General features: G+C 44.2%; 2 protein-coding genes across 2 annotated transcripts in view; one reads left to right on the plus strand and one right to left on the minus strand.

Annotated features, from left to right (window-relative positions):
- The window catches only part of GCN1 (GCN1 activator of EIF2AK4), a 60,979-nt gene extending 58,755 nt beyond the window's left edge, over positions 1–2,224 (plus strand). The window contains exons 57-58 of the mRNA XM_033136120.1: positions 122–340; positions 1,522–2,224. Of these exons, the coding sequence (XP_032992011.1) occupies positions 122–340; positions 1,522–1,647 (345 nt within the window). The 3' untranslated portion in view covers positions 1,648–2,224. The remainder of the gene's footprint in view (positions 1–121; positions 341–1,521) is intronic.
- A 542-nt stretch (positions 2,225–2,766) lies between these two features.
- Positions 2,767–18,872, minus strand: part of CCDC60 (coiled-coil domain containing 60) — a 65,560-nt gene continuing 49,454 nt past the window's right edge. The window contains exons 10-16 of the mRNA XM_033135861.1: positions 17,508–17,573; positions 10,670–10,750; positions 9,997–10,074; positions 8,244–8,354; positions 7,714–7,845; positions 6,429–6,618; positions 2,767–3,425 (exon numbers count right to left, since the gene is read on the minus strand). Of these exons, the coding sequence (XP_032991752.1) occupies positions 3,318–3,425; positions 6,429–6,618; positions 7,714–7,845; positions 8,244–8,354; positions 9,997–10,074; positions 10,670–10,750; positions 17,508–17,573 (766 nt within the window). The 3' untranslated portion in view covers positions 2,767–3,317. The remainder of the gene's footprint in view (positions 3,426–6,428; positions 6,619–7,713; positions 7,846–8,243; positions 8,355–9,996; positions 10,075–10,669; positions 10,751–17,507; positions 17,574–18,872) is intronic.

Here is an 18,872-nt window from a genome sequence, read left to right on the forward strand (position 1 = left end):
TCATCAGTCTTTCTAAAGACAACTTGCAGTTGCTTGTGTTGAATTGTTTTGTTAGTAAAAATTAGCTTCCTGGTTCTTGGTCGGAACTGAAGTGTGTGTGTGTGTGTGTTTTCCCCTGCAGTGTCTTCAGAATCCATCCAGCGACATCAAGTTAGTGGCAGAGAAGATGCTCTGGTGGGCCAACAAAAGCCCCCTCCCTCCCTTGGATCCCCAGACAATGAAGCCCATCCTCAAAGCGCTTCTGGACAATACAAAAGACAAGAACACCAGTGTGAGGGCCTACAGCGACCAGGCCATCGTCAACCTCCTGAAGATGCGAGAGGGCGAGGAAGTGCTTCAGGTATTGGCCCATCTTGGAAGAGGAAGTCAGTTTCTCTTCCCCCTCTCCCCTCCCTTCCTCATGCTCTCTACTAAATTGGCAGAAGCAGCTTCTTCCTAAGTTGTAAAAATATCCCGTCCCCGGTTCTGTGCCAGCCAAGTCCTTTGTAGTGTGTGACCTCTCCCCTCTCCGCTCACTCCCTTGATACAGAACTGTGGACCACCATTCCCCCACCTCCAGCTACCCCCTCAGAAGGATGCCGCATCGCAGTGTCATGTTGTTTAGGGATGATAATTATTTATTATTTCAATGCCGCCCCTCTGACCGGGTTGCCCCAGTCACTCTGGTCAGCTTCCAACAAATTAAACCACTGTAAGACACTAGACATTAAAAACTTCCCTACGCAGGGCAGCCTTCAGTTGCCTTCTAAAAGTTGTATAGTTATTTACCATATTTACTCGAATCGAATGCTCACCATTTTTGGCTAAATTGCATCGCAAAAATTAAGGTGTGCATTAGATTTGACGACACATTTACGTTCGCCAGCGAATACCTCTTGTGGTTTCAAGCTTCTGAAAATCAAGGGGCGCATTAGATTCGATGGCACATTAGACTCTAGTAAATACGGCCTTTCCTTGACATCTGATGGGTGTTCCACAGGGCAGGTGCCACTTCCGAGAAGGTCCTCTGCCCGGTTCCCTGTAACCTCACTTCTCGCAGTGAGGGAACCGATAGAAGGCCCCCGGAGCTGGAACTGTGTGCGGACTGAACGATGGGGGTGGAGACACTCCTTCAGTTATACAGGGATAGAACGGGAGGTTCCGCTGCTGCCTGTCCAGGAATGTTTGCTGCCTCCCCAGATTCCTAACCGCTGCTTTCGTTTGCCACTTGATAATTGGACGCTGAACAGGAGGAAAAGGGTTTCACTCAGCCTTAGCTTTAATAGTGCTGATTGGTCCATTTGGGCAAACAGGGCACTGTCCCACCAATCCCCACCTGCCTACCTTCTTCTTACAACCAACCAGAGGGTGGCTGTGCTCATCCATGGCTCTAGCTCCACCTATTGTAGATCTCCTTGCTTCCCTCCCCCCCCGCCAGTCCCAATGAGCATTAGCCACTGCCATGATGAGCCACAGAAGCGGGCTTCGTGGCCACTTCCCACACCACACACCCTTTCCTCTAATAACAATTATTTCCTGCAGTCCGTCTCCAAGATCCTTGATGCCGCCAGTTTGGAACTGCTGAACGAGAGCTGCCGTCGGTCCCTGAAGAAGCTCGCTAGCCAGGCCGACTCGGTTGAGCAGATTGACGACACGATCCTCACGTGATTTTGGAGGCACACAAGGGAGAGGCAGGCGGCCCTCGTTACCCATCACTGCATCAACGTTACAATTCATAACACCAGTGGAAATGTTTTCATTTTCGAAAATGCTAAATTCTGATGGGGGGCTTATGGAAAACAAAGAAAAAAGGGCTTCCGGGGTACTTTAATAAAGAAATATACCAGAATAGCCTTAATAAGAGTTCTGATAGGTTAAGTAAGTAAATAAATAAATAAATAGAATTTGGCTCCCCCCAATTTTTTTTTTAAACACAGAATTATATGGTGAAGGAGCCCTATCAATTGTGAACCGGTAATTGGTAGTTCGTCCTGTTGTGAATCTCCCTCCCCCCACCTTTGTGTTAAAGGAGCAATTCCCACTCTGTGTAAGTGGAATTAAAGAGTTCTGTGGAAGTTGAGCAGTTTGTTTTGATGTACTGCTGATTTGCTGTTGTTGTAGCTCGGGGGGCTGCAAATTCTGTAAATCAAAACCTAATTTAAAGAGCCTCAGAAATTAAGAGGTGAAAGGGGGATGAAAAATAGGCTGTTTGGGTGACAGTTTAATAAAAAGCTTTGAAATGAAACTGTGGTGCTAAAGCATTATTTGCAGATACGCACTTCCACATGGCACAGATATGGCTTCATTAGAAAGAGCTACTTGTGGTTTCCTAGAATCCAGTGATGTGCTGCCAGGATCATAAGGCATTGGATAGTGAAATCATTTTTAGCAGATGCCTTAGCAAGGTTTTTGTTTTCCTCTCTGTCAATTGGTGAGATCATGAGCACTGACCTTTGAAGTACCACCAGCCCTGCTTAAAAATCACGTGCAAGTTTGTTCGGTAAGATCCCTCTCTTGCACAGAAGATGGCAGCAGGAGACAGGGTGTGTTATCTGATGAGTGAGTAAATGCCATCTGCAGATACTGGATCCCTAAGTGGAAGCTCAGTATATCATAGAATTGTAGAGTTCAAAGGGACCACGAGGGTCATCTAGTCCAACCCCCTGCAATGCAGGACTCTTGCCCAATGTGGGGCTCAAACCCACAATCCTGAGCTTAAGAGTCTAATGCTCTACTAACTGGATGAGAAGCTGCCGGGAATGCATACTGCTAAAACATTTTTTTTTTTAATAATTCAAAGCATACAGAAATAACAAAACATTTGCAAATGCTGGCACTGGACTGAAGCCTCAGAACTGCTCCTTTCAGCAGAGAGAGCTGATCACCACAAGCAGAGGGATCTGCTCCCTTCACTGAAGTGCAGGTTGCCGCAGGCACGTAATTCCATGCCTCCTGTCCCAAATTAAATTAAACATCTAAAACTTCAAAGCAGGAAGGAACCTGTGCAAAAGTTAAAAGGGCTTTGGCTGTTCAATTCTCTTCCTTGTCATTTTGAGCCTGCAGCTGCAAGCAATGGTGATGCAATTCCAAATGAACTTTTTTGAGAATGAGCAATTCCAGCCTTTTGAGAGGTTGGTTCTAGAGTGTGGCCCTTGGGCCCTAGCCACGCATCATTCCAGGCAGATGAGCAAGAGTACGTTCTCCAAGTAGACACTCCAGGTGTCGGCTTCATCCAGCTCTTTCTCAGCACGCGTCTGATTTCTTTTTTCTTTTTTACAAAAAAAATGAAGCCTTTGTCCTTTGTCTTTTCGACCCGGCACTCTTGGGGAGAGGGGCTTTCAGCATATCGGCGGAGCGCTGTGTGCTCGCTTAGGGATTGTCACTCGAGACTGTAACCATTGTTTGTAATCGTCCACGGGCATATCCACAATATATTCACGCAGGAACTATGAAAGAGGCGAGAGGGAATGTGTGACACGTTGTAAAGGAGAAATGTCCAGGCCACAGAGCAGGGGTGAAAAACTTCAAGCCCAGGGGCCAAGTGTGGCTCTCTAGGGTTCTCGTATCTGGCCCTAGTAACTAAGCCCTTCCCTGAGTGCTTCTTGCCTGGCTGGAATTTGCCCTTGAACTCTCATAATACCATTCTGACTGATAATACCATTTGGGTTTGTTTTTTGTTCCGCTGTTTGCATGCATGAGGTTGTTGCTATACCCCTGCACGTATACGCCTTTTATAAACAAAAATCTCCAGGAAGAGCACAACGGCAAATGGTACCAGCCTCGGCCACCGTGCTTCATACCGGGCAAAATGGAAGTGTGCTTTTTCAGGGGGCAACAGGCAAATGCCCATTTCATTTCCTGAAATAATAATAGTGAGTTCTTGCACAAAAGTGCTGAAGAGGTTTTGCACAAGACCTGGAACTCGCATGCTTTTTAAAAACAGCCCAATTAGGAGCGATTAGGCTCCACACTAGTTTCCCTGCCATCTTTTCGGGATAGCTTAAAAAGAACGGGTCCTCCTGACCAGGTTACTGGAAGCCAAATGGGCAGCAATTGGTGGAAATTGGCACTGGTATTGTTTGAATTGCCGGAAACAAAGCAAGTTTGTGGTTGGGGGATAAGCAAGTGGAAGGTGGGTTTGGTAGTGGTACATCATTCCTGTTGCGATGTTACCCTGGTGGGAGATCTGGCTTACGAGCTACAAGGCTGGACTGGGGAAGGTAAGGGTTCCCCCTGCCTCTGCTGCTATAGCCCTCTAGCTGCACCCCTGCTAGTTCAGTGGTAGGGCAACTGCAGAAGATCCCAAGTTCAAATCCTGATGTCTCCCAAGTAGGGCCCTGCCTGAAACTTTGGAGAGCTGCTGCCAATCAGTGTGGATATTACTGAGCTAGATGGACCCAAGGGTCTGACTTGGTAAGAGGCAGCTACTGCGGTTGTTCCCTGGAGATCCAAATCACACTCGTCTAGTCATTTGTTCAGGACTCGTCAGGAAATTCTTCCTAGTCACAGATTTACCTCCCTTTAGTTTAGTGTTTAGTTTAGTAGTTTAGACTACCTTGTTAATCTAAACAAGTAAATCTAGCACAAAGTGAGTTAAGTATGCCACTGAAGGCTAATGTAGGGGATGTGTGTATCATCATTCCCCAAATTTCCTTTTTCCTTTAAACCTAAAAGCAGATTCAAGAGGCTGTGTGTATAAACAGGAAAAAAGCATGAGGGCCCTCTAGCTATTTTTTCACACAGGGTTGTCCCCCTCCTCTCCCCCTGCCATAATTGCTTGTACCCAAGAAGAGGGGTGTGTGAGCAGCTTCTAAAAACAAGCCTGCAGGACCACAGCACTTATGTGAAAGGAACTGTATTGAATTTCTTTTGTTGGATGTTCTCTGTTCTCACGCACCCAGAGGCACTTGAGACAAACGGGAATTAGTATTCCTCTGCTGTCCAAGACTCCCCCTGCCCCCTTTTGCCTTGGGTGGTTCTTTAGCAAACTCAGGTGTTCTCCTCTCGAGGTGGTACTGAAGCAGCTCCAAGCCCGCCACGTCCTCAATTACCTAGGACAGGAGACAGAGCCCAGAGGAAGGTGGGAGTTGTAGTCCAACAACATCTGGGGATCCAGGGTTGAGAAAGGCCGCCCTAAGGGTATCTGCTTGGCCACAATGAGCACAGGAAAGATGCTGGACTTGATGGGCCTTTGGGGGTATATTTTTCATCCCAGGAGTTCAATGGTGCACTATGTGAAATTGTCCATGCTAATCTTACCCTAGATCAATTCCACTGTGCGACCCTCCTTGAACTTCCAGGATGTACCGTATTTTTCGCTCCATAGGATGCACCGGACCATAGGGCGCACCTCATTTTTAGAGGAGGAAACAAGAAAAAAAACATTTTTCTGGTTTTCCTCTTCTAAAAGCCCTGTTTTTTTGTGTGTTTTTTTAGGATCAGCTAAAAGTTTTGCAGCTTTTTTGCGAAGAGAAAAGCCCTGGCTTTTTTGAGGATCAGCTAAAAGTTTTTCAGCTGTTTTTGCAAAGGCAAAAGGCCTTTTTTGAGGATCAGCTAAAGGTTTTGCAGCTTTTTTGCAAAGGGAAAAGCCCTGGTGTTTTGGGTTTTTTGGTGTTTTTTTTTTTTGAGGATCAGCTAAAGGTTTTGCAGCTTTTTTTTGCAAAGGGGGAAAAGCAAAGCTCCTTTTGCAAAGGGGGAAAAGCAAAGAGGAAAAGCCCCATTTTTATGGGGTTTAACTCACATTTCTGAAAAAATCTTAAGGAAAGGGAGCCATTTCTACTGTTTCCAGACAGATAATCTAATCAGCCAGTCACATGTCCTGGGGAAACAAACAACCTCCCTCTGCAGCACATTCAACAAAGGAGGGCGGGGCTGAAAGGGAGCCGGGACTCTTATCTCTCTCCCGATCTCTTGCTGATCAGCTGCTGAGCCTTTCAACACTCCCTTTTCTCTTTGTAAAATAAAAAGCATGATCCTCTTTTGGCCCCTGGGCAATTCAGCTCCAGGGACCACCACTCGCTCCATAAGACACACAGGTATTTCCCCTTACTTTTTAGGAGGAAAAAAGTGCGTCTTATGGAGCAAAAAATACGGTATATAGAAAGAGGAGAGGAGGAAACACCTCTCACTCTCAACTCCTTCCTTTGCAAGACGGCAATAACAACGCTGACCGATCTTGCAGAGGCTTTGTACCGATCGCTACAATAAAATGTATGTAGAGCTCGTTTAAAAGGGTAATCTAAATCCTAAATCATTCTGGACAGAAGCAGAGGCCTGCAAAGCACAGCGTCCCTCCCAGAAGGCCAAAGATTTCTTACCAGGATCCTTGAGCTGGAGCCTAATGAATGAATTTGTTTTCTCTCTTTTGTCATGGAGAGACTCAGGGATGAGCAAATCTGCCTTGGGCCCTCTTGGCCCTTTCAGACAGACTCTCCTTTCACATCTCTCACCTCCACAGCCGCACAGATGTCCGGAGAGCAGATTTCCCAGATCCGAAGCTCCCCCAACACTTTCAGGAAGGTAGGTGGTCGGATGCGCAAGTCTGGATTCCTCGCAAACCTCTCCAGTTTCTTTAGGACTTTCTGGGTACGGTGGTCTCTCTTGACATCATCAGGGATCCTGGCCAGCAGAGTGGAGAACCTTGGAACAGATACGAAAACAGGCATTTCAACGGAAGCGTCCTGGACGGCTTGTGGTGAGCTGTTAGGCCAGTGTTTCCCAAACCTGGGTTTGCAGCTGATTTCAGACTATAATTCCCATCACCCCTGACCACTGGAGCTGCTAGCTAGGGATGATGGGAGTTGTAGTCCACAAACTGCTGGAGACCCAAGTTTGTGTTAGGTTCTTCCAAGATGGCATTTCCTCCACGACGTGATGGAGAGCAACTGCATGCCAAAACAGTCTCTTTCCCACCCACCAAATGCCCATGATAGGTCCGCAAGGTGGTGTTTTAAGGCTGCAAAATCCTAAGATGGGGAACGGCAAAACCTGTCCAGCCATATCTACTTCCCTACTGGAAACCGAGACAGGAGGGCAGAACTCTGCCCACTTTCTGGTTTTAAAACACCTCCCCTTGCCCACCGTTTTTGCATGTTTTTATCCCGCTGGAAATTTTTTTAACATGCCTGCTGCTCACTGAGAAGCAACTTCCTGTTACTGCTGAGATTCCTGGCCTCCCGGAGGTCACCTGTAAATGCCTCTGTGCTTTCAACTACCTCCTGACAAGCTAGAAAATTTGGGTTTTGTTTTTAAAATGCAAGTGCCAAGGTTCTTGGGAAGCTGGCTCCTGATGCCAGTACCCTGTTTTGCACTCTCCCCACAGCAAAGCGCTCTGGCTTTTAAGCCCTTTTACCCATTTCCCGTGGGACACAGTTGGCGCTGTGGTCTAAACCACAGAGCCTAGGGCTTGCCGATCAGAAGGTCGGCGGTTCGAATCCCCGTGATGGGGTGAGCTCCCGTTGCTCGGTCCCTGCTCCTGCCAACCTAGCAGTTCAAAAGCATGTCAAAAGTGCAAGTAGATAAATAGGTACCGCTCCGGTGAGAAGGTAAATGGTGTTTCCGTGCGCTGCTCTGGTTTGCCAGAAGTGGCTTAGTCATGCTGGCCACATGACCCGGAATCTGTAAGCCGGCTCCCTCGGCCAGTAAAGCGAGATGAGCACTGCAACCCCAGAGTCGTCCGTGACTGGACCTAATGTTCAGAGGTCCCTTTACCTTTACTTCTACCCGTTTCCTCACCAGTTCTCGGACTCGGCGTCTTGCTCCGGCTCCGTCCCCACCATTGACTGCCTCATCCGCTCAAGATCTTTTCTGAACTTGGTGATGCGACTCAGGCACAGGTACTTCCTCGTGCTCTTCTCTTCTCGCCTCCTGCCAATTTAGCACACGTTTGTTTTTTTAAAGTGAACCCTTTGAGCAAGGTGTGATTGCCATCGCCCACCCAGCTGCAAGTTCAAATCTACCCTGTTCTGGTGACAGGGCCGTAGGGACGCAGGACAGGCAGGGCTGAAGCTGGGAGCCGCAGAGTAAAAATGGGAGGGGTTTTTAGGGGGGGATGCAGGGGGACAGTTTCCCTAAGCAGCAGCAGTTGCCAGGACATTACCCTCTTTGCCTCTACATAGTCACACTGTTATTTTCAGACATTGTGATACATCGGTGCATCATAATGTTTAGGTGGTGATAGATCACGATGTCAAAAACCAGACATTGCCCAGCCCTAGTTCTGGGCTTGGGCTCATAACCAAGATGGAAGACAAAATATGATTTACCTCTCTAGGATGTCCAGTTGATCATGCAGCCTGAACGCAGACTCGTGAGCCACCTCGTGGAAGATATCCTTCATGTTCTGGAAAGTCTGCTCTTTCCTTTTAAGGAAGAGGCTGGAGGAGAGAGAGGCAGAGGGATTAACCCACAGGCTCCAGGTCTATAGAGAGGTGGAAGAAGGGTAGGCCCAGTTTATCTGCCCAAGCTGGCCAGTTTGGGAAATGGACCTCTGTTATGTACTGAGTTCCGAGTATCTTTCAACCTCCTTGGGGAAAACAAAAGGGCTTGAGTCGGAAAACCCTCTTCTTGCCTGAGATTCACAGCAACGGGTATTCAGAGCCACACCGCCTGGGACAATGGAACTGGAAGAATGTATTTAGTAGCCACAGATAGCTTGATCCTCCATGAATTGGTCTCATCCTCTCTTAAAAACATCGCCACACCTTGTGGGAGAGCGAGTTCCATACTATATACTCCATGGGGAAAAGCCCTTTCTTTTGGCTGCCCGGAATCTCCCACTGTTCAGCTTCACCGGATGGCCTCTGATTCAGCTCCTGGGACATAAAAGTTCCCCATCCTATGTTTCTCTCCTATGCTAACTCAGCTGAACAGCCCACTAAACCCCCTGCTCTAGAGACAAGTATGTCAAGAGGTTTTACTAGGGGGTCGCCATACGTCTGGACACAGCTTGTATTCGGCTCAAGTAGACAGCGTTTGGGCTGTTTAAATGTCCTGGACAATCTGGACATATGGCAGTTCCCCATCCTGTTGTGCAAAGTGCAAAATGGTCTGATTCTCACCTCCTGATGCTATTTCGTTTAGCCTGTTTACTATGAATTTTCTTTTCTCTCTCTCTTTCAATTATAGGTAGGTAGCCATGTTGGTCTGCCACAGTCAAAACAAAATAATAAATAAAAAAATTCCTTCCAATAGCACCTTAGAGACCAACTAAGTTTGCTCTTGGTATGAGCTTTCGTGTGCATGCACACTTCTTCAGATACACTGAAACAGAAAGCACACAAAAGCTCATACCAAGAACAAACTTATTTGGTCTCTAAGGTGCTACTGGAAGGAATTTTTTTCCCCAATTATATTTTATTAAGTTTCAACTTCCCACTCAGTTATCCATGGAGTTGTTTCTCCCCATCTGCTGCACCCTACCTTCTATCAAATCATAACCACAATGTTATAATCTAGTCACTTCTGTTGCTCGTAGCTCAAATCCTGCTCGCGAGATCATTCATACTATTCTTTAAATAGTAAAAAAAAATGCATCCATTCTTCCACAAAACACTCATCATACTATTAATCTTCTTTTGGAATTTATGTATGATGTTCATTTTAATGCTAGAGATGATGCTCAGTTTGGTAGCTACCTGTGCTTCACGCAATGTAGGAAAGCTCTGGCATTTAATCGTACTAACTGTTTATTTTAAGATATTTCTCACTTGCGTTGCAAACCCCTGAGGGTTCTGTTTACAGATAATACACACACACACACACACACACACACACACACACACAAGTGTTCCCCTCTCTATCAGCCAGATAGCAGGGGAAAGCCCTGTGGTCTTGAAGCCCCAAATGAGCAGCTGCATTCTCCCTTCATCACCTTACTTTCTGCCACTGAGACATCCCTGGGTGTGTGCAAACTCCTCCTCCTGGGTGATGTCAGATTTTGTGGGAGGAGCCTCTACATGGCCAGAATAGAGTCCCCCTATTGACCCTCAGGAAAGAAGCCTATCTCTGCACGCCTACCTTTGAGGTTTGTCAGTGTCTTCGTCCGAGTAGGTCGCTGTCACCGTTTTATCTTCCCGGACAGTCACCGTCATCGAACTGCAAGGAAATTCAACGGGAAATGGACACACACAGCTAACAATCAAGGGGGGGGGCAGCTCTGAAACCAGGGGGCTTCTTCTGTGCAAGGACGAGGATACGAAAGTTTGTGGATCCAGGATTATTAGCTCGAGGAATCTAGCCTCGATTACTCAGGCAAAGAATCCAAGAGCGCTTCTCTCATACACAATTGCTCTTGGTGCCTGTCTCTTCCAGACATCCAGAGTTAGGACTCTTGAGTAGCTGAGAACCTGTACTGCTGTTTTGCAACCAGTGCAAGTCCAGAGTTCAAATCCCACCAATGCTTCAGTTTCAAGAGCACGGCCTGCAAGTTCTGTTACGTACAATGGAATGTCACAGAAAACACGATTTAAGTCGCTCTGAAAGAATATATTGGGGCATTTCAAGTCATTTGCCCCGGTATGTGCACAGAAAATAGAGCTAGCTGAAAGGAGAGCTAGCTTCATTGATTGTAACAAGGAATCCCTAATTAGTATTATTGGGTCATTATGAGATGGTTGCATAACCCTAGGATGATGCTGAAGGCACTCTGGCTTTCTGAACTTGCCACTACACTGCTGCTCCCCTTCCCTACCTCTTTGGCCTCTGCTCCCCTGATGTCTCCTCTTTTGCGACTCCTGTGCTGGTCTTCTCTTCCTTCGAGGACGAAACTGAGCTGAAAAGCAAGACACTCAGATTTACTAACATTAGAGGAGTGGCAGAGAAAGATGATGGAATATGCAGAGCTGGCGAAGCTGACCAGGAAAATCCAAAACCAGTGTGATCAAGCTTTTCAAAAAGACGGGGGTAAATTTATAAAACATTTGAAAATACAAATCTACGTAATCTGCACTTTATTTAGTAACAGGGAAACTCAAACGCAGCCATCCTTTGAAATTTGCGCATCTCCGAATTTTGCAATGTAGTATTACCGTCAAGCAACATGTGCAACGATGTGCATATTAGAGGAAGGTGTGCGCAACAATGTGAGCATCAGTGCAGGCAACATACAGAAATACATGTTAGGGAATTTTTGCTCTGCAAAAATGTGTGTTTTAGGCAAAATTGCATTTAAAAAAATCACAAGTCCTGTGCTCTACTAACTGAGCTATCCCTTGGGATAAATTTGCATTAAAAAATACTGGTGAGTTTTCATATGGACATTTTTTAAACACACACACACAAAATCTAAAAACATTTATTTTATTTTATTTTAATAAGATTTTATTATTTTGCCATAAAACAAAACAAAACAAAAACAACATTAAACATACATAAACACAATAAAAACATAATACACAATCAACAATATAAAACACAACAATACCATACAGAAAAGAAAACTTATACAAACCTTACCAAATACCTATCTTTGTTTCTCAACTTGTTTTTTACTTCTTAGGGGGACTTCCCCTGGTCCCTCCTCTGTCTTCAAAAACTTATATACTCTTAAGGTAGCTTCATTTCTTTTCCCATTAACTTATACTCCATATCTTAATGCTCTTTAAATTTGTTTAAACCAATATATTTCTTAACTTGTATTCTATATCTTAAAACCTTCTTATGCAAATAGATCTATCACATCAAAATTTCTTCTATACCCTTATAACTAACCTTAAACTTCTAAAGCCGATTCTTCTATATATTTCTGCTCAAATATTCAAACATTCAGTTTAGCATATTTATATAAATAGTCCTTAAATTTCTTCCAATCTTGCGACACCTTCTCCTCCCTCTGGTCTCGGATTCTGGCGGTCAGGTCTGCGAGCTCCATATACTCCATCAGCTTCATCTGCCATTCTTCAATTGTCGGTATCTCTTCACCCTTCCAAGTTCTTGCCAATAGAATTCTAGCCGCTGTCGTGGCATACATAAAAAATACTCTATCCTGACTGGGTATCTCTTCATTGGTCATGCTCAAAAGAAATGCCTCTGGTTTCTTACAAAAGGTAATTTTCATTACCTTCTTAAGCTCATTATAAATCTTATCCCAGAAGGCCTTTACCCCTGAACACGACCACCACATATGATAAAAGGTACCTTTTGACGATTTACATTTCCAACACACATCCGACATTTTAGTATTCATTCTAGCTAACTTAACTGGTGTCAGATACCATCTATATATCATTTTCATTACATTTTCTCTTAAACTATTGCATGCAGTGAAGTTTATACCTTTCTGCCACAATCTCTCCCAGTCATTCATCATAATATTATGACCCACATCTTTTGCCCAATCTATCATTGTTGATTTAACCAGTTCATCTTTCGTATGCCACTCTAGCAACAAATTATACATCTTAGAAAGGTTTTTAGAGTTCGATTCGATCAGTTCTGTTTCCAGTTTTGATTTTTCCACTTGAAAACCAATTTTTTTGTCTAGTTTAAATGTTTCATGTACCTGGTGATATTGCAGCCAGTCAGGGACTTGACTTTTGACTTGATCGTAACTTTTCAACTTAAATGAGTCCCCTTCCTGCTGCAATATGTCCATATATCGTAACCAACTTGCAGACATATTTGGTCTCTTATAGGCCTTGGCCTCCACTGGTGATATCCATCTAGGAGTCTTTCTCTCCAATAAGTCCTTATACCTAATCCAGACCTGGTACAAAGATTTCCTAACTATATGACTCTTAAAAGTTCTGTGGATTTTAACTTTGTCATACCAAAGGTATGCATGCCAACCAAACATGTTATCGTGTCCTTCCAAGTCCAACACATCTACATTCTCTAATTTAAACCAATCTTTCAACCAGCAAAAGGCCGCTGCTTCAAAATAAAGTCTTAAATCCGGCAGGGCAAAGCCTCCTCTCTCTTTAGAGTCTGTCAAAATCTTAAACTTAATTCTAGGCTTTTTGCCCTGCCATATAAACTTCGATAAGTCCCTTTGCCATATCTTAAAACAGTCCATTTTATCCAAAATTGGTATGGCTTGGAATAAAAACAGCATCCTTGGTAGAACATTCATTTTAATCGCTGCTATTCTTCCCATTAACGACAGTTTCAATCTTGTCCATATCTCCAGATCTTTCTTTATCTCTGTCCACAGTTTTTCGTAATTATCTTTGTACAGGTTCACGTTTTTTGCAGTGAGATTGATACCTAGATATTTTACAGATTTAACAAAATTGAGGCCTGTGCCATCTTGTAGTCTTTGTATCTGTTCTGCATTCATATTTTTACTTAGAACTTTGGTTTTCTGTTTATTTAATTTGAAGCCAGCTACACGTCCAAATTGTTCAATTAATTCCAAGGCTTTGGGGACACTGCTTTCCGGTTCTTGTAGGGATAGCATCAAATCATCTGCGAAGGCGCGTAGTTTGTATTCTTTCTCTCCCACCCTGATTCCTTTTATCTGTTTCTCTTTTCGTAACATATTTAAAAGGACCTCCAGGACCGTAATAAATAATAAAGGGGAGATAGGGCACCCTTGTCTTGTTCCTTTTTCAACTTCAATTTCCTCCGATATCACACCATTTACTATTATTTTTGCTCTTTGTTCTGTATAAATGGCTTTGATACCATTTAAAAATCTTTCTCCAACTCCCATCTTTTCCAAATTCTTTTTCATAAACATCCAAGATACCTTGTCAAAGGCTTTCTCCGCATCAATAAACAGTAGTGCTGCCTCTGTGTTTATGTTTCTTTCCAGTTTTTCTAAAATATCCACAATAATTCTTGTATTATTACTTATTTGTCTTCCTGGAAGGAAACCCGCTTGATCTTTGTGTATATAGTCTTTCAGCACTCTTTTAAATCTTGTAGCCATAACATTTGCAAAAATTTTGTAATCCACGTTCAAAAGGAAAATTGGACGATAATTTTTCATTAGCATTCTGTCTGTATCTGGTTTTGGAATCAGTGTGATAAAGGCTTCTTTCCACGTCTCTGGTGCCCTATCTCCTTCTAATATTTTGTTGCAAATTTCTTTCAAAGGCTGTGAAAGCCAATCTTTAAGAGTCTTATAAAACTTTGCTGTTAGTCCATCTGGTCCTGGTGCCTTTCCTAGTTGCATATTCTTAATTGCATCCTCAATCTCTTGGGTCGATATTGGGTGGTTGAGGGTTACTAGTTTATCCTCTGGGACTTTTTGCAGGCCATTTTGTTGCAAAAATCGGTCTATCTCTTCTTCTTTTATCCTCTCCTCCTTGTACAGTTGCTTGTAGAATTTTTGAAAACACTTTCTGATTTCCTCCGGGTTCTCCACTATTTTCCCATTTACTACTAAATTGCCGATGACATTTGCTTTTTGTCTTTTCTTCAATTGCCAAGCTAGTAATTTTCCACATTTATTCGCTGATTCAAATGATCTTTGTTTCATCATTTTCAATTTCCATTCTATGTCTTGGTTCATAATTTTAGCGTACTGGGATTGTAAGTATTTAATTTCCTTTTGAATTCTTAGAGATTTGGGATGTCCTCTTAACTCTTTTTCTTTAACTTTGATTAGTTTCAACAGTCTTTCCATTTCCGCATTTTGTAGCTTTTTCTTTTTTGCTTTTTCACTTATGAGGAATCCTCTCATTACCGCTTTACTTGCATCCCAGGCAGTTCTTTTTTCTACTTCCGAATTCCAGTTGATTTGAAAATACTCCTTCATCTTTTTCACAGCTCTTTCTACCAGCTTTGTATCTCTCATCAACGCGTCATCCATTCTCCATCTGAAAGAACCCTTGGAAACCATTTTGAGAGTTACCTGTACAGGGTTGTGATCCGAGTAAGTCTTTGGGCCGATTTCCGCTTTTTGTATTCTCGATGCCAATTCATTCGATGTCCAGATGTAGTCTATCCTCGACCATGACTGCTGAGATTCACTGAAGTAGGTTGCCTCAGTATCGGTGGGATTTTTTAGCCTCCAAGCGTCTTCCAAGTTCAAATTATCCACCATTTCAAAAAAAGTCTTTGGTAGTTTCCCATCATTTGTTAATTTGGTTCTTTGGGATCTGTCCATTAATGTGGAAACTGCACCATTAAAATCTCCAAGGCAAACTAATTTATAGTCCAAATAATCCAGCAGCAGATCATGTATTTTCTTATAAAAAATTGACTTTCCATCATTTGGTGCATAAAGTCCCAGAATCAAGAATTTTTCGCCTTGTATTTTGATTTCGATTGCGATGTATCTCCCTTCTTCATCTTTGAATAGCTGTCTTGGGCTATATTTCTCCTTTGCATATATTACTACTCCTCTCTTTTTGACCTTGTCTGATGATATGAACTCTTGGCCTAGTTTTTTATTTTGTAATAATCTTCTATGTCGCCGAACTATGTGAGTCTCCTGTAAACATATAATATCCAAATTTTTCTTTTCCAATCCATGAAATACTCTGCGTCTCTTTGGTCTCTGATTCAATCCCCGAACATTCCATGTCATTAATTTAAACGCCATTTTCCTTTGTTTTAAGCTTCTCCTCCAGTTGCTTCCGCTTTCTTGTCTTCTTCTGGATCCTTAACGCTCGGTCCTGGTACCCCCGGCGGTGGGAGCAAGCCTGGAAGTCTGTACAAAAATGATGGATCAAGTGACGTACCTTTAAACTCTTCCAGATGTTTATCCAAGAATTTTTGCTTTTCAGCCGGGGATCTGATTCTTATCTTTTCCCCCTCAAATGTAAATGTGAGGCCTTCTGGAAATTCCCAACTGAAGGAGATGTTTCTTCTTCTTAATTCAGCAACCAAGTCGTTATAGGTAATTCTTTTGTCCAGGAAAAATCTGGGGATATCCTTATAAAAAATGACTTTGTTCTGCTGTACCACCAGGTTGTTTTTGTAATGCAGATCCAGAAAGAAGTCCCTATCGTTTCTATCATGCAACACGACCAAACAGTCACTGACTGTTTTGGTGCTTTTCTTCCCTCTGGATCCTCTAGGCCCAAATCTGAAGGCCTTCACTATGCGTGCTGAGACGTTCACTTCTTCCTCCAGTGTATCGGTGGAATTTTTTATGTCAGCTTTTATATCAACTTGGAGTTTTTCTATTGCAGAGTTGACTGTAGCATTAACTGATGTACTAATTGTATTGACTGAAGCCTGCGTTTGCTTCAACCCCTCAGTCACACTTTTAAGTCCTTCTGCTATTTCTGCTACACTTGCAGCTAATCTCTCCATTTGTTCCTGTAAAGTTAGGGAAACAGAGCCTTTTCTTTGTGCAGAGCTAGATGTTTTAGATCTAGTGCTCTCATGCATTTCCTGTGGGCTCTGCAATTGTAATCTCAAGGTCACTCCAGTTGCTGTGGTAACCGTCTCAGACATTCACAGCAGAAAGCCAACAGTCTTAAAAGTAAACACCAGGTGGCCAGCAGTTCACTTCTGAGAACAAAGAGACTGCTGAGCCAGGAGTCCCACACAAGTCCAATAGTCAAACTTCTAGGCACAGAATTCACAGTTTTAAAGTCCCAAACTATTTTACAGTCAAAAAGAAGTTGATTTTTAAGTAGCCCAAGTCAGTAACTATATTTCACTTGCAGTGTTACCACCAAGTCTCTATATTGAGATGTAACTGGCCACAAAGTATCTAAAATATCTCCACTGGTAAACAGTCACTGACACAGTAACAAAGGAAAAAAATGGCAACAATTTACTGCAGCCCGCTTCCGACCCAGAATCCTAATCCAGAGGGCGAGCGGTGTCTTCTTTTGCCATATCTCCTGTTTTTAAGTCTTTAAACGTCCTTAAAACAACTTTAAATCCACTTTTAAAAAGTTTGGCAGAGTTCGCAAAACTTTTCCGTTAGTCGCGGCTTTAATCTTTTAGCGCTACCAAGCTCCGGCAAACAGTTCAAAGGGAGCAGGCTTCCTTTTAAGTTTTCTCTGTAAGCTATTTTTTCAAAATTCCAAGTCAGTTCAAAAGTTTTACTTACAGAGTTTCTTTTGTAATTTCTAAGTAGGAAGTGTCGGGTGCTCGAGTCTGGCGGGATCGCTGCTTTGTCCTCCGAAGACAGCCACCTCTTCAGCCCCGTACCGGTACTCCGCTCGCCTGATTTTCCCCCTTACGAGGCTCAATCAGGAGCGGAGACGGCACGTCTGGGACCCACGAGGTAAACGGTCCACGGGACGCTCTTCCCGTGGTTTTAAGGGACCCGTGGCGCAGGCACGGTAATCCCTAGAGCCTTACGGAGGACGGAGCCGTCGGACTCCCGTCCGCCATTGACCGGCACCAAACCGGAAGTCTAAAAACATTTAAAAGCAATCACACATTGGCAAAACTGACTCCTGGTATTGCCATTGCACCCATAATATTCACACTAAAGAGCTCCTTTGAACATAAGATCTCAACTGCTCATCCTGATCTCGCAGTGGCCAGGCGGGATGCTCTCTGGCTTCCACCAACTGCATGAAGAAAATTTGTGTCCAAATTGTAGTAAAAACAAACGATATGGCACACTGTTTAGCTGCATCGCTGCCAGTCGCGTTCTCTTGCAGAGTCCCTACCTTTTGCCCTTCTGCCCAAACGAATATTCACTCTCCAGCTCGCGTCTCGACAATATGGTGTGCGAGCTGCAAAATAAGGAGCAGAAACTGAGTCTTGCATGTGGCCAGAATGCAGAGGCTGAAGCCAAAATGCCATGAGAAATGCCCATGCCCCCCCAAAATCTGGCCTCTCTTTTGAGATACACAGTCATCCGATCCAATTAATGGGTATAATTTTCCACAGTTGTCTAATTGGGGCTCTCTGGGTAGGGCCTTTGGAGGAAATTGGGGAGATGGGCAGACGCTTAAAACTTTCATGGCTTCCTCCAAAGAATCCTGGGAGCTGTAGTTTGATATTGGTCACTAGAAGACACCCTGCTGCTGTCCCAGAGCTACAATCCCCAGAGTTCCCTGGGAAGAGGGATCAACTGTTGAACGACTCAAAGACTTGTAGCCCCACGAGGTGGAATAGAAGTTTCCTAATAACTCTCAGCACCCTCTGCAAAACACAACTCGCAGAATTCTTTGAGGGAAGCCGAAACTGTTCAAAGTCTTCTCAGAGTGCTCCAAATATATGGTGTGATTGTGGCCTCAGGTAACAGGCAGTGGAATGAGCTGCTGGCTGGGTATGTGGGAATGGCAGCTTGACTTGCCAACATCCATTTTTCTGGAATGACATCAGGTGTCAGGGACTGGGCAGAGGAAGAAGAAGAGTTTGGACTTGATATCCCGCCTTCCACTCCCCTTAAGGAGTCTCAAAGCGGCTAACATTCTCCTTTCCCTTCCTCCCCCACAACAAACACCCTGTGAGGTGAGGCTGAGAGACTTCAGAGAAGTGTGACTAGCCCAAGGTCACCCAGCAGCTGCATGTGGAGGAGCAGGGAAGCGAACCCGGTTCACCTGATTACGAGTCCACTGCTCTCAACCACTACACAATGCTGGCTCTCAGGTGGAGGAATGATGGAGACCGCCTCCCCAGCCTGACCCTTCCAGAGAAGAAGACGGTTCAGAATTACAACAGGGGTTTGAGGGAGGTCACAGCTCAGAGGGAGATGAGGGGGAAAGTTGGGAAATAATGGGAGAGGAGGAGGAGGAGGAAGAACCAGGAGGGTAACAGCTGGTGGACACAGTGTCTTTAGAAAGCATTCCAGACTCCCCTCTCCCAGAACCCGGTGGGCATTGAAAGTAGGAGAGCAAAGGGCTCAGAAACAAAGGGCCCTCAGCATCCCCCGTAGGGGACATGGTGATGAATGAGGAAGTGGGAGAAAAAGGGGGTGGAGAGTTACTCAGGGCCACGCCATTATTTCAAGAGGCTGAATTCCCAAGCCTCTCTCTGTGAATATTGAATAGTAAGCAGGTTGTAAAGACTTTTCCTTGTCTTATCCG

This window comes from Lacerta agilis, chromosome 17 (genome assembly GCF_009819535.1).
Source record: "Lacerta agilis isolate rLacAgi1 chromosome 17, rLacAgi1.pri, whole genome shotgun sequence".
NCBI classification, from domain to species: Eukaryota; Metazoa; Chordata; class Lepidosauria; order Squamata; family Lacertidae; genus Lacerta; species Lacerta agilis.